The sequence below is a fragment of the Theobroma cacao genome, chromosome 3, assembly GCF_053813885.1.
Source record: "Theobroma cacao isolate CCN51 chromosome 3, ASM5381388v1, whole genome shotgun sequence".
In the NCBI taxonomy this organism is placed as follows: domain Eukaryota; kingdom Viridiplantae; phylum Streptophyta; class Magnoliopsida; order Malvales; family Malvaceae; genus Theobroma; species Theobroma cacao.
Genome location: NC_142641.1, coordinates 45,271,972 through 45,296,981, shown reverse-complemented (window position 1 = coordinate 45,296,981; position 25,010 = coordinate 45,271,972). Strand labels below are relative to the sequence as shown.

The window sequence follows — 25,010 nt, the reverse complement described above, 5'->3', positions numbered from 1 at the left end:
GTAAGTTAAAGTATACATCTGAATGGAAAAGGTCCCTCCAAGTTCCCATAAGCTTAATATCTACTATTCTACCTTCGGTAAATCAGGCTTTTCTGGAATAGAAGGTACTATTAGAGATGATTGAAGGTTTCATTAAAGGAGTCTTCTCTTCTCCCATAGGCATAGAGGACTCCAACTATGCCCAGTTCCTTACTATCAAAAAAGGCCTTTCTCTGTTCCCCTCATCACCATGGACTTCCAATTTTCCCATTGTCGAAAATGATTCCAAGAACGCTATTAGCTGGGTTCTGAATCTTAGCTTTGCTTCTTGGCGGATGAAGAATATTTACAGTAACCTTTAAACTGGTCACCTTCACTTATATTAACAGAGAAGCCAACCATCTAGCTGATGGATTTGCCAAAGCTGGGGTGGTCAGGCAAGGCATACTGTTGCCAATGAACGTGTATTTTACAAGGGTAGATTTTTCCCTTTGAAGTCATTGATTAGTTTCTTAGGAAGGCATATGATACGTCTCCAGATTCCTTACTTTGTAATAGCACCGATGTGCCAAGTAATTTATGAAATTCTCTTACCATTAAAAAAAAAAAGAAATTTAATGGATATTAAGGTTAGGTTATTGCATGGAACTGCGTGGTATTAATTGTTGAAGTCTATACTGGTTGAGGAGAGAAGTTTTAGTGGGATTTAATGGTGGTGCCGTAAATATTAAATGCTAATGATGGCTATGGGAGGCTATAGGAAATGTGCTGCATTCATGTTGGGCGATTAGTCCTGTGGGTTAGGAGTCCAGGAAAATAGATTGATAGTTGCTCTATTTCCTAGCTCCATCAAAATTGCATCATTTTGATGTATTCATAAAGTATTGAGTTAACATAAAAAAGAGTATTAATGTAAATTTGCAAATCAGAAAAAGTGACCATACGAATAAATCCATGTGGACAATTTTATTTTATTAAGGTTGATGCTTTTTGTTTTTTTATTATATTTTATTTTTGATTTAGTTTTTATAACTAAAAATTAAAAAAGGAAAATATCAATAAAATGAAATCTAATTTTTTTTGTTCTTCCAAATTTCTGCTATCTTGGCAAGGGATTTTGTAGAAGGTCCATCTGGGCTCAGACCTACTTTGGCAGCATCTTTCAGTTTTCTCACCCTGGTTCTAAGCAACTGCCCTTCGTCCCCTTCAATCAGTTCCTTCACATATTTTGCAATATCTTCTCGCCCAACCAGCCCATCTTCGTTCACTCTGACCCTAAATGCAACCTTCATACCATCTTTTAGAAGTACAGCATTCATCTTTTGCTCTGCATAGAGTGGCCATGCGATTAATGGCACGCCATGCACGATAGACTCTAAAACCGAATTCCAACCGCAATGGGTCAAGAACCCACCGGTCGAGCCGTCACTCAAGACTTGAATCTGAGGAGCCCAAGATGGAACCACCAAACCCACCTCTTTGGTCCTTTCCAAAAACCCATCAGGCAGAAAAGCAAAAGGGTTCTTGACGTTTTCTATACCAAAATAAGTGGCGTTTGCAACAATTTCGTTGGGTTCCTTGACAACCCAAAGAAATCTTTGCCCACTCATTTCCAAACCCAGTGCCAATTCATTTAGCTGTTCATGCGAAAGAGTCCCACCACTTCCAAAACAGACATATAGCACTGACCCGCTAGGCTGCTCATCCAACCACCTTAAGCAATTGTTAGAGCCTTCAACTTCACTGGTTGAACTAGTTCGTATTAGAGGTCCAACTGGGTAAACCGCAGGCAAACCACGCCCACTCTCCATTAAAGCATCCAAAGTACCCTTTTCCAAGTCCATAAAACTGTTAATGACAATCCCAGCAGCCAATGGGTAACGTTTGCATTGCTGAAGAGTCTCTTGATAGGCAAAATTTGTCCTGTGTTGAAGCGGGTCAGGAACATCGCTTCCATGGAACGGCACGCATCCTGGTAATTTGATCGGCTCAGGCAAATCTCTATATTCGCACGAAAACATCTGATCAAGCTTGGGTAACTCAAATATCAATGATAATAGCATAACAGCGGTAGTGACGAAAATGTAAGGTTCAAGTCCAAATTCTTTGGCGACATCAAATGCATCGATGCCAAAAACATCAACGACGAAGGCCACTACCCGAGTTGACTGAGCTAGTACCTTGAACGAATCTCTGAGAAAATGAAGCGACCGATTCAGGCTGAGTATAATCCGGGTCTCGATTTTGGCATCCTCGGGCAGATCGTCAAAGCTAACAGGAGGGAGAAAGATGGAGGAAATTGGCTCGGGTTGGGTTAAAAGGAGTTGTCTTTGGAGTTTCATGGGTGAGCCATCGTTGGGGACAAAGAAAGTTACGGCAAACTTGTGGAGGTCCACTAGTCGCTTGGCGAACTCGATGAGCGGGATCAAGTGACCCATGCCTGGAGTAGGCACGATGACTACATGGAGCGGTGATTCTTGGGTGGTTTCCATGGAGGAATTTGATGCTCAAGCTACGATATCAACGAAATATATAGTGGTGTAGGACATTTTCAATAATGGTCATGGAGGAATTAAAAAGGAAAGTTGAATAATTATGATTGTTCGAAAGTTATATTTGTTTATATAATTAAGTTTGTTCAAAAGTTATATTTATTTAAATAATTATATTTATTGAAAAATTAACAATTATGATTATTGGAAATAAACAATTGTGTCTATTTGATAGATACAATTATATTTTTTGGGAACAATTGCTTATAGATTTTTTTTTTGAGACAAAAGAAAACACAGAATAAAGAAAATAATAATCTTTCACTCATTTTTCAATATTCTTTAGATTTATTATATACCATTTTGTTGCAGAAAAATTTTATTAAATTTAAGTAATCTTATCATATACTGAACACTGATGGATGTTCAGTGGATTAATTTTGTTAATATAGAATGCAATCAATTATTAGATTTCATTGTATCTTTGAGGTTTATAGTCAATAACTCTTTTGCACAATATAAATGGAAAATCAATAACTCTTGTATACAAACAATTAAGTTCGTTAAAATAATTATATTAAAAAACAAACAATTATATTTATCGAAAAACCAACATGACTGTTGGAAATAAATAGTTGTGTCTATTTGAAATAGATACAATTGTATTTGTTAGGAACAGTTACATAGACTTATAAATACTCTTTTTGGAATAAAAAAAAACAACAATTTTTCTTTCATTTCTCAATATTCTTCAGATTTCTTATATATCATTTTATTGTAAGAAAATTTTATAAAAGTTAAGTAATCTTATTATACACTAGTGGATACTTAGTGGATTGATTTTGTCAATGTAAAATGCAATCAATTACTGAATTTCATTATTTTTTGAAATTTTTAATCGGGTAACTCTTTTACACATTATAAATAAAGATGAATAAAACTTTAAAGATAATAACATTATTACACACTTTGAAGTCATTGTGATATTTTTGAATTCGATGTTCAAACGTACAAGAACAATAGTAAAACAAATGTACTCCTATCCTATATATATTTAAACAAGTTCAGCGCAAACCAGGCAGGAACTAATGCGATGTGATCGTAGCTACGGTCTTCCACCTATATTTTAATGCAATTTTCGATCAATTAAAATAAGCAAGGCGGGATTAAAGTAATTGGCGGGTAACGAATTCCATTGGAATTTATTTTGACAGGCTTGTGTGATTAAATAAAAATAAAATAGCAGGAAAAAAAAAGGTTGATGAACGAATTTGTTAAGTTTTGAATTGTCAGTGTTGAGACGGCTCCAGGGAAAAACAATGCAAGGTCCGGAAAATTCACCGTCATCTATAATAAACCTCAATTTGATTTGGATTTATATTTGATGTATTATTAGTATATTGATCTTATATAATATCAATGAAAAAGAGATTTTATGTCTCATTTTTCAAGAAATTTTTAATTTTTAAAGTCCTTAAATATAAATTAACATAATTTTTTTGTATTTTTCTGAAACTATTGCAATGGACAATTGAAAGAGAGCATTTTGGTTGATAAAAAAAAATAAAGGTGGTATTAATGAGAGCCAATCAAAATTTTGCATCTTAGCGTCAGGTTTTGGACCACCAAAGGCTCTGTACTTCCTATGACTTCATGATTCAATTTATCAAAGCATGAAAAAAACAAAAAAAAGACTCACTGTTGCAGGTTTCTATGGCTCTCATTAAACATACGCAGGATCAATAAGGTAATAAAAATAATGATTATTTGTGTGAATAATATATATAAGGCTTCAAAGTAAAACTTTTACATATTATATTCAGATTATTCTAGAAATTATATTTTTAAACTTTTTATTATTTTTGCATGATTTATTTATTTTTATACGTGTGTTTGTGTATGTATTTTTTTACATATGTTAAATATGTATTTATAAATTTAAAAAATATTACTAAATGTAAAATTAAAAAGTCATATGTGATATAATATGATTGTAACACTCTAAAGTTAGTATTGTGAACGAGGGTATGATCATTTTAAATTAATTGGTAAGAAAAGGAACACTGAAAAATTAGTTTGTTGTACGCATTAAACTCCCAATTTGCCAATCTTTGAGAATAACAGCTTTGTTTCCTGGGCGTTATAATAATTCATTAGGGATTTTCTAAACTATTTTTTCCTGTATTTCTTGTTTGCTCGATGCCTTAACTTTCTTAAGTTACGTTCTCCTTAACCTGGTATTACGAGGTCTAGCTAAAAGTTTTCAACTGACAGCGTCATTTGTGAATATAAGATGTTACTGAATTCAACGGAGGAAACAGTCAAATTTATTCCCTCACCTTCAGGAGCATTGAATCATCCTGCTTGTTCAAGGTACTTACGTATACTGAGATGGAGTTTTAGGGTCCAGAGTCAAGATTCCGTTCAATCACTTTAACGTAAATAACAGAGTGCAAAAGGCTAATCTACAGTCACCATTCACCACACATCAAATTAATGTATTACTAGCAGAACTGGCATGATACTACAACATTTATTACAAGCGTATCCTTGAAATTCTTATTTTTCCTGGTTTTTCCACATTTCTCCTACCTTGGCCAGTGATTTTGTGGATGATCCATCTGGGCTCAAAACCATTTTTGCAGCATCCTTCAGTTTTCTCATCTTGTTCCTGAGCAGTTGCCCTTCTTCCCCCTCAATCAGTCCCTCAACAAATTTTGCAATGTCTTCTCGCCCCACCACCCCATTTTCATTCTCTTTGACCCTGATTGCTACCTTCAGATCATCTGCTAAAAGCACTGCGTTCATCTTTTGTTCTGCATAGAGTGGCCATGCAATCAGTGGCACACCGTGCACAATCGCCTCCAGGGTTGAATTCCACCCACAATGGGTTAAGAACCCTCCCGTTGAGCCATGTCTCAAGATCTCGATCTGAGGAGCCCAAGACCGCACCACTACACCCACCCCTTTGGTCCTTTCCAAGAACCCATCGGGCAGAAAATGGAAAGGGTCTTTGACACTTTCTACACCAAAGTAAGTGGCATTTGTAGCCTTTTCAACTGGGCTCTTTGCAACCCACAAAAATCTTTGTCCACTCATTTCCAGCCCCAACGCCAATTCATTCATCTGCTCGTGAGAAAGTGTCCCACCGCTTCCAAAACATACATAAACCACCGAACCATGAGGCTGCACATCTAACCACTTTAAACAATTGTTAGACCCGTTAACTTCATTCATTGAACTTGTTTGTATTAGTGGTCCAACCGGGTAAACCTTGGGTAGACCAATTTCATCCTCCATCAAAGCCCTAAAGGCATCCTGTTCCAAGTCCATAAAGCTATTAACTATAATCCCTGCTGCCAATGGGTAGCGTCTGCATAGCTGAATAACCGATTGGTAACCCACATTCTTCTTGTCTTGAACAGGGTCCGTTATATCGCTTCCGTGAAACGGCACGCATCCGGGTAACTTGATCGGCTTAGGCAAATCTCTATACTCACAAGAAAACATTTCATCAAGCTTAGGCAAGTGAAATATCAATTGTAACAACATAGCAGTTGAAGGAAAGAATATGTAGGGCGTAAGGCCAAATTCTTCAAATACATCAATTGCATCGATGCCAAAAAGGTCAACAACCACGGCCACAAGTCGAGTTGACTCGACTAAGACCTTGAGCGAGTCTTTAAGAGCAGGCAGTGACCGGACCAGGCTGAGTACAATCTTGGTCTCGATTCCGACGTCCTCAGGCAAATCGTCAAAACTCACAGGTGGGAGAAAAATGGAGGAAATTGATTTGGGTAGGGCTTGAAGGAGTTGTCTTTGGTATTTCATGGGTGAGCCATCATCGGGGACAATGATGGTTACTTCAAAGTTGTGGTACTGGTGAACGAGTCGCTTGGCGAACTCAACGAGTGGAAGCAGGTGACCCATGCCAGGTGTTGGCACCATAGCTACATGTACTGTTGTTTCCTGTGAGTTTTCCATGGTAGCTTTTGGTTGTAAACTGTGAGACATTCAGGTGAATGATTGAAGGCCAAAGGGGCTAGCATTTATGGTGATAAGGGAAAGATACTTTAAGGCATTTTTGTGGACAATACCGATGAGGAACTGTTATAAATTTTACAAATTAAATTAAAAATGAATTGTAATATATTACTTCTATCCATTAAAATGAAAAGTTGTGTTTATCACCAATAAAATGTTTTATAAGAGAATATGTGTTTTATTAAGTATTTTTATTATTATTACGTGCAAACTTTTAAAATTTTATTAAATGCTTAATAACATAATAATCTTTTCAAAAATTAATCTTCATGGCACCTCAAAGCCAATCTTTTTTCTTTTATTCTTTCAAAAAATTTTCTAACATTGTGGAAGAAGAGAGAAAAAGAAAGGGTCGGTGCTTCAACATTTTAATTGATTAAAGTTGCAGACGACTGAGAGCCATACGTACAAGTGATGACCTCAGGCTTCTGCGTGATCAAACAGCACGACAAGTCAAGAAGTCCATCAAAGACTGAACCTGAACAACGCTTTACACAGGCTTGTCTTAAAAATTGACTTGATCATTGATCTTTGATTTCTTACACAAAGCCATGTAATTTCAAGAGAAATCTTTTTATTTTACTAATTTATAACTTGTAGGATGAAACGATTTGATAAGAGCGGAGTTAAGAGAGTAACGAGTAATAGTGACCGTTATCTCTTAACTTTTAAATTTTTTTATTATATTTATAATATAATTATTTTTATTATTCTATTTTAATCACTTTAAATGTAAACTTTTGAATTTATCATAAAATTGATAATAAAATTAATTGGCACCTGTTAAACTCTATTTATGTCCAAATTATTGACTTACGGATTAAAAAAATTTGAATACAACCTCTAATTTTTACCCATAAAATCTTAGTATATATTCACGTATGAACACTATACAAATCCTGAACAAAACACAATGTTGACATCAGCTCACTACAACAATTAATCTTGTGGATCTTCCACGAAGTACTCGTGTTTCGAAAAACAAAAGAAAACGTGAATCATGGAAAACGCTATTGGTATAGCGCTTACTTTATAGAAGTTGCTTGGTTATCGTGGTCCAAAAGGTATGTTATATATATAGAAAAGATGTTAGGCATATTTGCCAATGCTTATATGAGTACGTCTAAAGGTTTTAAAAAGGTCAATTTAAAGTTGACCTCAGTATAAACATGAGTTGTTAGGCAACGACGGATGCAACGTGGGAAACGCAAGCATCGGCATCACGGTGGTTGTTGCCAAAAGTGAAAAGCATAATTATTACACCACAAAATGGAAAATCGAAACGGACAAAAGAACTGACGTAAAGCAGACAAGATATGTAGTGGTAGTTTTACATTTTTCCTTTTCCGGATCAAGTGAATTCGAGCATGCCCAGCTAAGACTCTGCGACAGAGAGTGGTCCATACCTACTGAAACCCATAGTTGCTGATGGGCTAGCCTAACTGAAAGCCCAACCGAGGATTGAGTTTGAATATTGGACCCTTGAACTGAGGCGGAAAGTCCAAATACTTCTAAACGGAAATGCCCGAATGGACAGCATACGACCCAAAATAAGATTACAGAGCTCATTTTAAGCCCCCATTTTCCCTAGTGTACTCTTCTCGTATGAAAGGCAATGATATACTAACATGGGTTCATGGGATTCATCACCTTATTTACTATAACGAACAAACCGACCAATTCAGATGAGCTCTGTATATAGCCATAATAATTAGCCACGTTGAAATGTGGTGATCGTACATGACATGCAAGACACATATCACAAACACGAGCCCCTACACGAAAAAACCAAAAGCTAATCTTAATCTTTCATGAGGAACATGGAGAATTCGCTAAATAACACTTAATATAGTTTGTTATACATTACAAACGTACGTGTTTATGGTAAGTGCTTCGTATATCACATTGCACGTGAAAGAACACAAAGTTACATTTCAAAATATTTGTAATATGTATGGTGCAAGAGAAATGCTAAATCTGCAATTTATTTTCGTTTGATGTAAAGTGAAATAACCTAATTATCAGGCTTCGATCATGTTACTATTTTCTAAGCCTAGCCGGGCCTTTTCAAGTTCTTCCTTCCTTCCCTTTCCCTCTTTACATAACCATCGGCTACTCATATAGGTGTTTAATTCAACATGACACCATTGAAAATGGAATTGAAGACGCAATTATCAGATAGTTATATATCTTAACTTTGGGTAACACATGTAAATTTGATTATTATTTTTTTAATTTGAAAAGAGGGATTTTTGTTATTTAAACAAGTATATTATGTACTAATTAATGAACCAAATGCTCAGTTGCGTAAATTTAAATATTTGATCCATTACATCTTGAAATAAAAGAATATTTGACTTTTGTTTGTTTAAAGTATAAATACAAACATTGAGTATTATATCTTAATTTATATCTAAATCTATATTCGAAGCGTACAAGCTAAGCTTTCTTCAACATACAATTGAGAGTAAGTGTTCACTGGTTACTGCGAAAATTCGAGTTTCAAGGTCCAAAATCAAGATTTCATTCAAACACTTTAATGTAAAAAACATAGTGCAAAAGAATTACCATGTGTGCACCACACATCAAATTAATATATTACTAGTAGAACTGACAAGCTGATACTACAACATTCCGTATCCTTGAAATTCTTATTTTTCCTGATTTTTCCATATTTCTGTTACCTTGGCCAGTGATTTTGTGGATGATCCATCTGGGCTCAAAACCATTTTTGCAGCATCCTTCAATTTTCTCATCTTATTCCTAAGCAGTTGCCCTTATTCCCCCTCAATCAGTCCCTCAACAAATTTTGCAATGTCTTCTCGCCTAACCACCCCATTTTCATTCTCTTTAACCCTGATTGCTACCTTCAGATCATCTGCTAAAAGCATTGCGTTCATTTTTTATTCTGCATGGAGTGGCCATGCAATCAATGGCACACCGTGCACAATCGCTTCCAGGGTTGAATTCCACCCACAATGTGTTAAGAATCCTCCCGTTGAGCCATGTCTCAAGATCTCGATCTGAGGAGCCCAAGACTGCACCACTACACCTATCCCTTTGGTCCTGTCCAAGAACCCATTGGGTAGAAAATGGAAAGGGTCCTTGACACTTTCTACACCAAAGTAATGATATAATTTTGGGAGAAAGAGAGTAAATGGCTGCTGGATGCAGCCTCTATTTTATATCTCTAAAACAGAGTAGACAAAGAGAGAAGGCCACACTAGTTTCATTCATATTCAACAAATATATACACAGCTTCATTAACATAAGTCATTTTGTCCACTTGACACATGCAAGCATTAACTCCAACATTCCCCCTTAATGCTTGCATGGAGAATCTTTAGTTGATCTTTGGCTTACTCAGTGATTTGGTCAACATGTTAGTGAACTGTTCTTCAAAACTAAAGTGAGGAATGAGCATTTCACCACATTTTTTAGCATCACTCGATAGATAATATTTGACACTGATGTGTTTTGTTCTTCCATAAAAGACTGCATTTTTGGCAACAGTAATTGTTGATTTATTAACCACGAACAGCTCAGTTGGTTTTGTCTGAGGCATTCCAAAATGGAGGGGTACTTTCCTTATCCATGTGGCTTGGTTTGCAGCTATAACAGCTACCATATACTCAGCTGCAACAGTAGTCTGTGCTACTGTTCCTTGCTTATGTGAACAAATCTGAAACTTGTTCTTCCTGAGCTGAGACTTGTTGTGTTGATGACTTCTCTTTTCTTTCTCCCTTGACTCACCCGGTTCCTTTCTTGGTGTTGTCTCAAACATGACTTTGCCTTTGAATTTTGCACTTAAAGCATTTTCAAAGACTTTCTTCATAACAATTTTACCTAGAATATTCTCATCCAACAATCTCACCTTATTTGTTGTTTGCATTCGCTCATCTCTGCAGACCTTCATCACTTCATTGTCCTTTATCTTAAGGACCTCAAACTCACTTAATGGTGATGTTAGATGAGAGAAGATACTGTTGTTTGCCATGCTCTAACGGTGGGTTATTGTTTGGAGGTTTTTGGTGATATTAAGAGTTTTGGTCCCTCAAGAACTCAAATTGTGCTCTGATATCATGTTATAATTTTGGGAGAAAGAGAGTAAATAGCTGCTGGATGCAGCCTCTGTTTTATATCTCTAAAATAGAGTAGACAAAGAGAGAATGCCACACTAGTTTCATTCATATTCAATAAATATATACACAGCTTCATTAACACAAGTAATTTTGTCCACTTGACACATGCAAGCATTAACTCCAACAAGTAAGTGGCATTTGTAGCCTTTTCAATCAGGCTCTTCATAACCCACAGAAATCTTTGTCCACTCATTTCGAGCCCCAATGGCAATTCATTCATCTGCTCGTAAAAGAGTGTCCCACCGCTTCCAAAACATACATAAACCACCGAACCATGAGGCTCCACATCTAACCACCTTAAACAATTGTTAGACCCGTTAACTTCTTTAATTGAACTTGTTTGTATTAGTGGTCCAACCGGGTAAACCTTGGGTAGACCAATTTCATCCTCCATCAAAGCCCTAAAGGCATTCTGTTCCAAGTCCATAAAGCTATTAACTATAATCCCTGCTGCCAATGGGTAGCGTCTGAATAGCTGAATAGTCCTTTGGTAGGCCACATTCTTCTTGTCTTGAGTAGGGTCTGGTATGTCGCTTTTGTGAAACGACACGCATCCGGGTAACTTGATCGGCTCAGGCAAATCTCTATACTCACAAGAAAACATTTCATCAAGCTTAGGCAAATGAAATATCAATTGTAACAACATATCAGTGGAAGGAAAGAATATGTAAGGCGAAAGGCCAAATTCTTTAAACACATCAATTGCGTCGACGTCGAAAAGATCAACAACCAAGGCCACTTGTCGAGTTGACTCAACTAAGACCTTGAGCGACCCTTTAAGAGCGGGAAGCGAACGAACCAGGCTGAGTAGAATCCTGGTCTCCATCCTGACATCCTTAGGCAAATCGTCAAAACTCATAAGTGGGAGAAAAATGGAGGAAATTGATTTGGGCAAGGCTTGAAGGAGTTGTCTTTGGTATTTCATGGGTGAGCCATCATCGGGGACGATGATGGTTACTTCAAAGTTGTGGTACTGGTGAACCAGTCGCTTGGCGAACTCAACGAGTGGGATCAGGTAACCCATTCCAGGGGTTGGCACCATGGCTACATGGAAGGATGGCTCTTGTGAGTTTCCCATGGCGGCTAGAATATATGGTAAGTAGATTAGAGGCGGGGTCAAAGAAGTGAAATTATAAAATTTGTAAAAAATAAATGTAAAAATTTAAAATAAAACAAAGAAAAAATATAATTTTTTGACATTTTGGACGACAATAGCCTTACTAGCTCTCACCTTTCACCTTTATCTATTAGATATGTTTTTTGAATTAAGATTATGAATCCATGATATATAGTGCACGTTACTGAGATAAAATGTATCTCACATTAATAAGAGATTGAATGGGTCTTGAATATATAAATATGAATATTTCATCACCTATCAAATATATCTGAAAACTTGAGTTGTGATTTATAGGCTTCCTTAAATTTTATTTTGTATAGTTTTAAGTTGATGGGAATTAATATAATTTTCATAAATTAAATTAAAAATGAATTGTAAAATATTATTTTTATTCATTAAAATAACAAAGTTGTGTTTATTTATCTATAAAAATTATATTAAATAATAATGGATAAAATTTTTTGAATTTGTTCATTAAAAATGTTTTTATAAGAGAATATGTGTTTTATTAAGTATATTTATTATTACTTCAAAATTTTTGAAATTTTATTAAATCCTAAAAACATAATAATCTTTTAAAAAATTGTTCTTCATGACGACCTCAAAGCCTTTTTTTTTTATTATTCTCAATTTTCCAACAATGTGGAGGAAGAGAGACAAAAGAAAAGTGTTGGAGGTTCAAGATTTTAATTTGATTATATTTACAGACGAATGAGTACAGTAAGAATGATTGATGATGTCAGCATTTTCACTTTGACTTGTCTTAGAAATTGACTTGGTCATTGATCTTTAGTTTCTTACACAAAGCCATGTAAACACGAGAAAATTCACAAATAAACACGAGCCTTGGACATTAAATCACCATTATCTTTCTCTCCTACCAATTTATAACTTAATAGGAGGAAACGATTTTAACCATAAAGTCTTGTTCACGAAATTCAATTAAAAAGTTAATTACTGTTTATTAATAATAAGAATGCAAACTCTAATTATGTTCAAATCACTGACACACGAATTATAAAATATTGAATACATTCACCGATTTTTTCCCATAAAATATTAGTATATATTGTATCATATTTTAAACATTAATTCGCAACAATTAATCGTAAGTTGCTTGGTTATTATGGTCCAAAACGCATGATATATAGAAAATATGATAGGCATATTTGCCAATTTATATATACAGAGAGAGAGAGAGAGAGAGAGAGAGACGATATGACAGTAGGGCTAACAGTTTTAAAAAGGTCAATTTAAAGTTTACCTCAAAAACCATGAAAAGGATTGTTAGGCACAGACAAATCCAACGTGGGAAAACGCAACCACGGGCATCACATTGGATGTTGGACGAATCAGACAAAAGGCAAAGCCAAAGCGGAATACCATAATTATTACAACACCCAAAATGGAAAATCGAAACACACAAAAGGAGAAAGCAGACAAGATAAGTAGCGGTAGTTCTACATCTTTCCTTTTTCGGCTTACGTTAATTCGGGCAAGCCCTGCTAATACTCTGAGACGGAGTGGTCCAAAGTTACCCCAACCTAGGAATTTAATTTGAGTTGGAATATTGGACCCCTCAACTTCAGGGGAATGTCCAAAATATTAAAAACGAAAATGCCCGAATGGGCCGCATACGACCCAAACTATGTATATAAAGCCCATTTTGAGTGAACTTCTTAAACGGATTGTTCTGAAGGAATTTTAATTCATCTTATATTCCTACCTACAAAACTAATAATTAAGCTTATGATTTTTACAAATTAATTTTTGGTTATATTATTTATTAAAATGAAGTAAGTTCCATTTTTTATAAAGTAAAAATATGAAAATATTAATTACCTTAACAATTAAAAAAATCTATAAATTTGTTATTTATTATCTCCACATTCATTATAGGTGATCATGTGAGTTTTATGTCCAAATAAATGTTGATTTTCACGCTATTTGTCTGGGGAAGAAAATAATACTATTGTTCTTTTAGAATTATTTTGACATAATAATAGTCACTCTTCGTGATAAAACCCTCCACCTATTCTCCAGTGTGCTCTTTCTTTGTATGAAAGGCAATGCAATAATAGCGTGGGGTCATGGGATTCATCACCTTATTTACTGTAACGAACAACCGACCGATTCAGATGAGCTCTATTAATATCTGAAAATCAATCTCACTGAAAACATGAACAATAATTAGCCACGTTGAAATGTGGTGATCGTACATGACATGAAAGACAGTCATCACAAACATGAGCCTTTAAAGAAAAAAACATCTTTCATGATGAGGAACATGGAGAAATCTAAATAGCATTTAATATAGTTATACATTTTACAAGTGTTGAGTGCTTCCTATATCACATTGCACGTGAAAGAACACAAAATTACAATTCAAAACGTTGGTAATACTTATGGTAAACATGCAGTTCATCTTACCATTTTGAACTTGGAAAAGCAACCTAATCATTAGGCTTAGACCATGATATTATTTTCCAAGCCTAATTTTGAGGCCCATGAAATCTTAACTTACCGGCCCTTCACATTTTCTTCCCTCCTTCCTTCCCTTCCCTCTCTCCCTCCTTTATAAAACGATCGGCGACTCATATAGGTATTTAATTTAATACGACACCGTTGAAAGTTGAATAGAAGACTACCAAACCATACGGCTTCAATTATCACATATATATATTTATCTATCTTAGCTTTGAGCTACACATGCAAATTTGGACATTTGGCTGTAAATTAGGAGCCCAAATTGTTATCATTTTCACTTATCATCACCTAATATGAAAAAATATCTTGAGCTTCTCTTTGTGTTAAGCGTTAACGGTCAATTTCGAGAGATGGATGGAAATGGGTAAGGCCAACAATTTTGGGTGGTGGTCGGTTGTCACACCCACTCCTTATTTTTACCTACCAAGAAGCACAGGTGGAACCTTTAACTTTGCTTCATGAAATAGTTCCCTTCTCTCAAGGTAATTTAAAAGGGAAGAACCCACGGAAAAGCAAATCAACCAGATGAGTGTCAATGAACTTCCTTTTCAAATGACAGCACAAATTATTAATATGCATCAACTATTGCCGATCACCAACTATACACAGAAAAAAAAATAAAGAGTAGTAGTGGTTATTTTGCTTTTTGTTAATTTGAACAAAAAAGATAGCTGCTTTTATGAAAAAACTAATCAAGAAGTATAGAAAGAAATATTGGCCACTTAACAGATGAAGAACTTGATTGACACATTGTTGTTAGCTTCTAACTTTGTTTGCCATTAAGCAAAGCAGTTACTTCAGCTGTCTTGTATTACTAAAGCAACGACTATGTGCCATTCATGCATATGTGAGTATGGGACATGGAGAATAGAATCCTATACATTTCCTTTAAATACATACTCCTATAAAAATTGTATAATAAGTAACAGTTAACAATTATTTTAGAAATTATAAACGTTGGCCATAGATTAATTAAGTATTTAAAATTTTTAAAATATTGAGTTCATTTCAATTTCACGTTATCAAAACTCTAACGAATAAAAAAGATTGTCACATTATAAATAAAAAAATTGTAAAAAAAAATAGTTTAAGAAAACAAAATATATGAAAAAACAAAATAGAAGATAAGGTACTCAGAAACATTAATGGTTAAAACCAAGTCTTTTTATAGTTTTTCTTAGGTCATAGGTATTGTAAATTAAGAAAAATCTTGAATTGCGATGCATAGTGAACCCATACAAAAAGCAAATGAATCTACCCTTGCAGTATTATTATTATTATCATTATCTTTCTGGCTTTTCGGCAACAAAAACATGTTTCAATTGGGCCAGATCAAGAAAAGCTATGGAAAACTTAGGATCCATTAAAAAGGTCACCTCATAATAAAAAGACAATAGCGCGCTTCGAGCAATTGCCGTCACCGGAGTAGGTAGAAGTTTTGATCCCTTAAGCCACTGTGGGATTAATTAACTAGTAATTCCAAGAGGCTAAGCACGAAGTTTAACCAAAGAAAAACTAAAAGAAATGAGCAAATTGATCCTGAGAAAACCAATTCATAATTTAGACAAGAAAGGGTCAAAGTTCAAAACTTCAAGTAACGTAACCTTAAGAAGAAAACATCCTAAAAAAAACTTAAAAGCAATATGATCAAAATATACACAAACTATTTGATCACATCTTCGTTATTCATATATATGTATATATATATTCTGTATAAGCGTCCTTATATTTTTGTATATATTAAGCACATGAAATACCGACAGTGGAGGCTGCAGTGAACCTTTCGGATGCAGTTCTCTTAACAACCAACGAGTTAATCTCTGGCGAAAGCCCTCCAAAATCAATCTCCGGAACCTCGGGGATCGTTGTCAGTGCACCCGTCTTGTCGTAAACCACGTAGTACTCCTCGTGCGATCTTTGTTTCAGCCAGAAGACGGAAGAACTTGAACTCTGTTTGAACTTGAACATGGATTTGAAGAGTTTCTGAATCGAGCGAGAGAACTTTGAAGGCTGCTTCTTGGAAACTACCGGAGGAGGAATAGTAGACTGTGGGGGAGGAGGAGGAGCTCGGGTATCGACTAAATGAGGCATGGACATGGTTCTCGAATGGATTGCTGAGTCCAGTTGACGCTTGAAAGAGTTGAGCTCAAACGAGTCATACAGAGTGCTACCACAGTCCCATACAAGATGCTTGCCTTCTTGGGTCTTCTGTGTTTTCTGTTTGGCTTTCTGGGTTTGTCTTTGCTTCTCTTCTTGAGGTTTTTCCTCTTCCTTTTTGGCGTCTTGGGTTTGCTTCTGCTTTTGTGCTTGGGATTTCTCCATATTTTTTGGTAGATATGCCAGGCAAAAACCAAAAAAGTAAGAGAGAAAAAGAAAGGTTTCTATATAAGTGCACAGATTTGAGAGAAAAAGAGAGCAAAAAATTTTAAAAAAATGAACACCTTCTTTGCTTGATTTTCTACTGGTTGGTGCAATCAAACGCGTTAGTTATGACCCAAAAAACCAGAGTGCGTTACTGCGTTCACGGTCCTTTCATATGGGCCATTAAATATGGGAGAGAACTTTCCGTATGCTGAAGACTGCATTTATTGAAGGATGGTTGGAGCCCTGGAGAGAGATTTTTCCAAACTTATTTAATTTCTATCTAATCTCGTTGCACAGTAAATTAATTAAAACTTACCGTAATTTTCAGATTAATTTAGCATCTTTGAAACTTTGAACACTCCTTAATCACACATTCCTTTTCTCATAATCACATTTTTTTCAGCTTCTCATTCCAATGATATGACCAAAAGCAGTTATATGTATGACATAACAATGTGCTGTTAAATTTCACAGGAAGCTGACATTATCTCCCATCAATTGTGTCTTTTGATGGGTTTTGTCGTTTTGTACAAAATAATAGTTTTTTCGTCTTATTTTTAAGACTTTTATTTTTTTTTCAATATTTCAAATTAATTTTTAAACTAAACAATTTGATTATGATCCTCTTCCTATGCTGGGTGTTGCTTAATATTGTTCCTTTTAATTATATGGTTTTTTCCAATCTTTTGCAGTCCATCAAATTTAATTTATGTATTAATATTTAATAATTCCTTTATAAGAATCTTTAAATTTAACTTAAAGTACCCAAAATAACACATATTGAAATGTTTTCTTAAATTTTCAATATTTTTCAATCCTCCAAAAAGGATATGGTTTCACATCCAATCCAAGGCACTAAAAAAATGTGGAACTTGATTGTTAATGACACTTCTCCCTCCATCCTTAGTCTCCTTTGACCCTACGTACACGGATTTAACCGTTGTTATCTATGTTCAATTTTCTTTTTTTTTTTTTTTTTTGTCAATGACACCATTGAAATATTGGGTCAGTGCAAGCGATTGGTGTGAATAATATAAACTGCTGACATCTATTAATTTTATATAGACATCCCATCAGCTGTGGTCCTCTCCCCACTAATCAAAGCATTTAGGTTTTTGTTTAGCTTAATTATAATTATAAAATTATTTTTCTTTTGTTTTAAGCTAGCAAGAGCATCTCGGATAAGTAGTCAAGAATAAAAGAACACAGCTTCAAAACAAAAGCTTCCTATATTTGCGAAGAAATCAGGATTCATCACAGGTTCCAGGCTTCTAGAATCCTACCTTGGTTTTTGACTTTTTCTACCTTTTTCTTTGCCAGGTGTGCAGTTAAAAAGAAAAAGAACACATGGCTACAATCTATGCAACGTTACATTAATCTGTCCTTTCGTGACATCAATCATGCATTTATTAGTACTTTAATGGCACTAAATTTGCAAATTTCTTTAGAGAATTTATTAAAATCATTACATTTACAGAAGGAAAAACACTTCCACATCAAGTAAAATTGGTGGTTGCTGTCATCAGCCCATCATCATCCAAAATACCCCAAAGATGATGTTGCAGATGCAGAAACAAGTGTCCCTTCAATGAAGAAGGTTTCACTTTGGTAGAAGAGTGTAATTACGAACCTGATGGAAGCATTTCATTTTAAACACTGTCTTTTCCAATAATGCCTTCTGTTTTCTACATGTTTTAGTTTTGTTTTTCTTATATAGGATATTGCGTACTTGACCCACGGCAAGCATAAGCTCAAGGGGAAATGAAAGTGATAATGTTAAAAGATTTTAATAAAGCATATAGTTAAGAAAGCGAAGAGAAATGGGCTCCCACGAGGGCCACAACGTTGCAGAGATGAGGACAATATAGAAACTGACAATAAAAGATTTTTATAATAAAAGAATACTATCTTGTATGATTGACAAGCACAGCAGAGCTTATGATGTGAACAAAACGTCGGCATTTTTTATATTCACTACTATTAAAACTTGTACAGCGAATCCCATGATTATGGGAATTAGGAAAATCGTGATCCATGATTTGTGAGCTTTGGAATTTGACCACGAACCTAATAATGGTGTGTGGTTGGCGTTTGGTGAGAGAGGAAAGTTGGAAGATGAAAATGGATGAGCAGGCGAGAGAGAACTTGCATTGTAATTGTATTTAAGAAAAGAGAGGAATGTTAGAAGAAATTAAAGATGGTAATCCAAGATTACCATTCTTACACGGTTGAATAACAAATTCAATTACTATTTTCTCCTGCAGTGTGCCATCTCCAATTCTGATCTGATTCAGAACAGGAACATAAGCTTGAAACGTAACAATTTTATTGTACTATTTTCCTTTCCTCTATTTACTCGAGCCCAACTAAAATTACAATAAAATGGGTTCATGTACATTCACAGCAATTAAGGCAAATGCCTGTGCATAATCTCAGCCTTATCTGCACAAATCAGCGGGAAAACAATGTTTTTTTTTTTTGGGGTACGTATGAGGAAGTCGAGGGAGAGGGGATTCAAACGTTAGACCTTAAATTTTAACGAGAGATAACAACCACTAGGCCACAACTACAAACCGTGTCAACTCAAATGCTTATTGACAATTATTGTACGGACCAAAAGGGCTTCATCACCCATTCCCTCCAGACTTTCAGGGCAGACCTGTTTAGTAGTTTATGCATATGCTTAATCGACCACATCACTGCTAAAGAGCTTGAACTTGTTGGCATCAAGAACCAACTTCCTGACAGAAGAGAACGATCCCATGATTCCAGTACCAGTGAAGGCAACTATGATGAACAGATTGATCCAGTAGGTGAGGGATGATCTTGGGGGCTTGTAGGTCATGTTGTAGAGAAGCATAGGGAGGACGAAATCTAGGGGGATAAAGCCGATAGCGCCTACCACACCATTGATGTCACCAAAGAAAGGAAGCATTGCTGCCATAAACCCACAGAATATCACGTACAGAGTCCGGAGAATTAGCCTGGGAATAAGGTTCCTTTTGGAAAACACCCCTCGTTTTATATCAGCTGATTGCTTTTCCATGATCTCATATGCAACTTGAGAATAAACCTGTGTTATATTGGATTAACATTACCTCAAAGAAACCTGAAATAAGTTTTTGCAATTAAAAAAAGAATCAACAATAATTCTTCATTGCAAAAATATTTTCCTGATTTTGAAGATGGTAATGGAGAACAGAATTCAAGTTCTCCACTCTCTATTGTTTGAGAACAAGAGCATACCAGGCCAATGGCAAATAGCTGTAGGAGAATAAATACAACTGCAAGGCCAAGAACTACTGTTGGGGCCAAGGATGGTCCATTATCTGGCATTAGACTCTTCAATATGTTTGAATTAGATTTGTTTCCAAAAGCCCAGTATCCAGAAACCGCAGCTGTGTAGAAAGTAACAAATATTACACTGTAGCACATCAGGAGTCCTTTTACCATCTTCCCAGTAGCAGGTGGAGCCAGAGTTGCCTGTATCAAAGACAATGTTGAAATAAAAACCAAGTAGCAATGATAGTTCAAATTTTCTGTTTAATGGTTGTGATAAAAATTAGAAATCAAACAAATTATATTTCAACACTTCAGGACTTCAGCTGCATGAGCACAGCTAATCAGTAAGTGTCAAGTTAATCTGTAATCTAGTTTATCCCAACTATCATAAGCAATGAATATCCAGCAAGCATCTTATGAAAGATAGCTCAGAATCATACATAAAAGCATACTTCCGATCAAACATGGAGATTCATGTAAGAGTTGAAATTTACTTGTATTTCAGGAAGAATCCCATTGCCAAAAATGGCAGCTAATATGGAGATAGAAGTGAAGGCGCTAAACACTCTTGATGAATTTGAAGGTTCCAATGAATAATCCCTATGAGGGGCATTTTTAGAGAGACCTGCCGGACAAATAAAAGTTGTTTAAATCCGAAAATGGTGCCACAGAAATATCAGTACATTGTCAAGAGATGGAAGAAACTTTACAATTCCACACAGAAAATCATGTTAAGCTTTAAAAAACACCGAAATTCAACTATAATCTTCAAGGAGATTAATTAAAAGATCTAAGCAGCAACTAAAATTTATTTATGGGAAAGTTGCAGCATCAAAAACATGCTTGTCTCACCAGGCTAGCGATTAAAATTTGTTATGTGTATCCTCTGTTACTAATAAGCCCAGTAAGTCAAAATTCAAATGCTTTCCTTAGCAAAGTAGCAAGTTGTATCCTTCCTGCTCCATAGCTGGGGTTCAGTATTAAAGTCTATTCAACAAACAAGGCCACTCTGGGTCTAGCATTGAATCATTGACATGTCATTGTGGCATTTCAAGTCACAACCTTGTCTGCAGTCTGGGCCAAGTATTCAATGATAGTCCCGGGAGGAATAGTCATGATCTAGTGATATAACTGTTTATAATTCCATCTGATTTTCTAGAGTGATCAATTCTTGCTTCGAGGTGGTCATGACTATTATGAGTACACTGCCTTACTTTTATTCAATCTTCTCCTGAATTTACAGTAACAGATTATGGAAAAATTGAAAGGCAGCTCAATGATTTCTATACCTGCATGGATACAAGCACCAACCACAAGGAATGTGTAGCCCAAGCTGAGAAGCAGAGAAGCAAAATTGAGGTGCCTGAGGGAATGGAAGGTTGGGAGCTGAGAGAGAATTATCATCACCACAGTCACCATTGCTATAAACTCATACAGCTTCAAGGATCCACTGGGAGAAAGGTTTGAATACATGATCTTCCAACAGAAATGACAAAAGATAAAGAGAAATAATCAGTGTTGAGTATAACACATTGGTATCCAGATTCAACTTCTTCTATCTAAAACATTATGATGCCCCTGCAGGAAAATATCAACAAGAACTATCCTTAAGTAGACCGACTTTATGTAAGGACATCCCAAACAACCAGTGACCCTTAACAGTATCACTTTTTTATTCCAAAGTTTTCTCCTGAGTCTCCCTAACTAAGCAGTAATGATTAGATTTATCTCTAAGTTAATTTTTAAGGAAAGATTTATCTCTAATTTAATTAACTATAAATCGGACCACTTAATAAATTAGGGTCACATCTATCATGGTGTAAGGTAGGTCGGTCCTTTTCTTATTCTTTTTTGGATGTACGATATTTTCATTAACCAGAAAAGTTATGCAGAAAAACCTGCTATAACTGTACAAAGAGAGTTGTCCAGACAAACAAAGGCCACAACAACTACAAATTTACCCCTTTAACTACATCCTTCCTCGTTAAAAGGAAATCTTTTTTCTTTTTCCTTCTTGCTTCACATCATTTAAGGAAATCTATAATGCAGGTAATTATGCTTATTGATGAAGACTTATTTTGTGGCCTATACTTAGCAAAAAGTCACCTACTACAAAGCAGAACGAGCTACCGACCTTACTAGAAGACGGGAAATAAATGACAGAAGGACTGATTTGAACAAGAAATTAATGGTATCTCTATCATTGTGATTGAAAATACAGACGGATGGGTCCCTATCATAGCCATCAAGCTTGAAGAAAATGCAAAGCCTGTTTACATCGCAGAAAGAACTTGCGTACTAGTACTAGTTTTTGAACAGACCAAATTTGTCGTTGTCCATGACTAGCCTTAGATTGCCTCGGAAGCAATTGCAATAAATACCTACATTCCACAAATTCAGAACTAACGCATTTAGATTTGCGGATCATACCTGAAGGCATTGCCCTGCAAGCAAAATTGCTCCTATTCCAACCCCAGTGTTGATAGCTGTCTGAATAAAAATCACGAAGTAAAACATCCATCCTGACCCTGCAAGACAAAAACAAGAGGCTCAAAAGCTTTAGAGTATAGACCCCAACATGGTTGATTTTTGTGAATGCCAGTATTCTTTCAACAAATTCGAAGGACATCGTCATCATGCTTTGGCTTTGCACAAATGGGTTTTCCACCATTTTTGAAAAGGGTGCTATTTCCACGCCAAAAATGATTGCCCCCTATCACTAATGATGCCGAAACTCATTCTGTTGTTGACTTTGGAGTACCATTATTTATCATGCTAAGCATAACCATGCACTCAAATTCAAAAGTTTCCCAAATTAGACAAACGTTTCACATTTTAAATGGAAAGCAGCTCTTGTTCTTTCTTAAACAAAGTTGATTGGTTTTTTCCATTTTAATTGCTTTTATTATACATAGCATGGGATAATCATCAATGTCATTCATTTCATAACAATTATTTATGATTTATTTAACATGAGTTACGATTACATAAGTTTACATAATTTCCTACATATTCATCAACTTCCCTATTTCTTCACTACAACCATCCTTGAATGTTGTAACATTTACTTATGTGAATAATTGAAATTTGTATGATTAATTACGAGAATGAATTTTTTATTCGTTTATATATTTGATACAAGGTTAACGTATAAACTCTATATGTTATCTTTAAGTTAAATGTTATCATTTTATTAATAAACAAATTTATAAAATAAATATTCATAAATTTAAAATTTTAAAACTTTTTAGTTTTACAAATTTATGAAATTATACTCCGTCATTATTAAGTAATAATTTATAACGACTATACACGCGTCAACCGTAACCCTATATATTTTATAAGGTGAAGTCGTTTTCCTCACGTTAAATCAAAGACAACGTGCATTTGTTAATTAATAATTCACTAACGCCACGTGTAACGTTATTATGCCAACCCTAAGACAACCCGCTTTGCAAGTTCCAAAACCCGAAAACACCTCAAATGGGTTAACGATTCAATCTCTTACGCGTTCCGAAAAGAACTCTTCTTTACAAACTGGAAGTGTGAAGAGAAAAGTGAACAATTGCGGCCATAACAAGAAGACAGGGATGTGAATGATTGTGATGATGTTGTTTACCTAAAACATCGGCGGCGAGCTCGCGGAAGCGTATGTGGCGGCGACCAGCTTTTTCGCAGTGTTCGAGCACCTTGGACATGAGATAGTAAGAGTAGAAGGTGACGCATCCCATCACCGTTAAACAGAAGATGCCTAGGATCCACCCCAATCCCCTAAACGCATAAGGCAGCGTCAGGATTGTAGGCCCCACGATAGCCGTCGTCAGATGAAACCCCGCATGCCACCACTTCCCTATATCAAAACAGAGAGGAAAGCATAATAGTGAGCTTAAAAAATTCGCTTAGAATTGATGACATAATCAATGTCTTTTTTTTTTTTTGCTCACCTTTTGATTCGAGAACAAAGACTGCTCCGGCGTCAGAGTCTAGGCGGGACTCCTGGAACGGGTCCGATTGCGGAGATTGAGCCATATTTGGGTGGTCTGGACTTTGGAGCTGGAGAAAACTGAGTTCTTGGAGGCGTCGAAACTGAAACTAAACCTACATACCTTAGCCGCCCTAGGACATGAATGGGGATATTATGTACTAGTTTACTGCTATGACCTTAGCAAGAACGTAATCCATCGGTTTTGGTAGGGAGATAAAAAAAAAGGAGGGCTAAGGCTTTCCTTTACTTGTTTCAATTTGAAGGGTAATTACGCGATTAACCTGTGCAAGCATTTGACAGGAATATGGGTGGCAAAGGGTGGTTCGGTACTTTGAGGCAATGGTGGAATGGGGAACTAAAGGCAATCCAAGAAATGCCGAAAGCAGCCTTGCATCATATCTAGAAAAAGAAATACTTGTAGATATGACAGAGAAGGAGAAATGCTAAAGCAACCTTAATGCAGAACTGAACAAGATAAGGTGAAGAACCTGTCAAGAGAATGTTCTTTGTTCCTGTCAAAAGTCCATCAGAAAGCAATTGGAGTAGATAGAGCAGCGCATGCATTTCTTCAGCTGATCAGCGTCCTCTTCACTACTGCTGTTTGTGATTGAGCCTGGGTAAAGCGGAAAAGTTTTCTTTACCTGTTTTGCTTGCTTGGACGAAAATTTGCGGTATGGTAGACTTGGAGAGACTAGGATTAGTGGAAGTATTCAAAATCAAATGGAACCGAATTCTATCATTTATTGAGACAACTAGTTGATTGCTTACTTGTATGGCTGAGGTTAATATTTGACCACAGATAATTCCAAGGAGGTGACTGGGAAACTTCCAATTTACTGGGTCCCACAAGATAGAAAACAATTGCTTGTGCTTGCTTTGCTGTCTTTCACTAATGTGTAATTGGATCACTAATGGTCTCTGATAGTGAATCCAAATTATATCATATCTAAATTTTATTTTTTAATGCTTATTTGACTTGATATTTTTATTTATATTTTTTAGTATCTGTTTGGCTCTTTTTTTATAATTTATTTATTTCTTAAAAGTAAAAATTGCATTAAACAGAATTTTGAGATGTTTTTAAAAAGGCAAGAACAAAATCTGAAAAAAAAACA

General features: G+C 35.5%; 2 protein-coding genes and 3 pseudogenes across 2 annotated transcripts; all 5 read right to left on the bottom strand.

Moving 5' to 3' along the window:
• Positions 1-1,049: 1,049 nt before the first annotated feature.
• On the bottom strand, positions 1,050-2,471 carry LOC18606668 (hydroquinone glucosyltransferase pseudogene; annotated as a pseudogene).
• A 2,418-nt stretch (positions 2,472-4,889) lies between these two features.
• LOC148763864 (hydroquinone glucosyltransferase pseudogene) lies at positions 4,890-6,556 on the bottom strand (annotated as a pseudogene).
• Positions 6,557-9,156: 2,600 nt separating this feature from the next.
• LOC18606667 (hydroquinone glucosyltransferase-like) lies at positions 9,157-11,735 on the bottom strand (annotated as a pseudogene).
• Positions 11,736-15,789: 4,054 nt separating this feature from the next.
• LOC18606666 (Serine/Threonine-kinase) lies at positions 15,790-16,809 on the bottom strand. Its single transcript, XM_007040408.3, has one exon. It carries the CDS (start codon positions 16,584-16,586, stop codon positions 16,005-16,007), a length of 582 nt encoding a protein of 193 aa, XP_007040470.3. The 5' UTR covers positions 16,587-16,809; the 3' UTR covers positions 15,790-16,004.
• Positions 16,810-18,932: 2,123 nt separating this feature from the next.
• Positions 18,933-24,614, bottom strand: LOC18606665 (putative GABA transporter 2). Its single transcript, XM_018118404.2, has 8 exons — positions 24,384-24,614; positions 23,855-24,294; positions 23,530-23,760; positions 22,341-22,438; positions 21,200-21,386; positions 20,405-20,535; positions 19,875-20,111; positions 18,933-19,701 (listed from the first exon to the last, which is right to left on the bottom strand). Exons 2-8 carry the CDS (start codon positions 23,937-23,939, stop codon positions 19,312-19,314), a joined length of 1,359 nt encoding a protein of 452 aa, XP_017973893.2. The 5' UTR covers positions 23,940-24,294; positions 24,384-24,614; the 3' UTR covers positions 18,933-19,311.
• Between the last annotated feature and the right edge of the window lie 396 nt (positions 24,615-25,010).

What these genes read in the sequence shown, in the direction of transcription:
- LOC18606665 (XM_018118404.2), bottom strand. Translation starts at nt 23,939, where the DNA reads ATGGCTCAATCTCCGCAATCGGACCCGTTCCAGGAGTCCCGCCTAGAC. An exon ending in CTTTGTTCTCGAATCAAAAG is followed by an intron (nt 23,761 to 23,854) that starts GTGAGCAAAAAA and finishes GTTTTGATATAG; the next exon opens with GGAAGTGGTGGCATGCGGGG. An exon ending in AGCTATTTGCCATTGGCCTG is followed by an intron (nt 19,702 to 19,874) that starts GTATGCTCTTGT and finishes AATATAACACAG; the next exon opens with GTTTATTCTCAAGTTGCATA.
- LOC18606666 (XM_007040408.3), bottom strand. Translation starts at nt 16,586, where the DNA reads ATGGAGAAATCCCAAGCACAAAAGCAGAAGCAAACCCAAGACGCCAAA.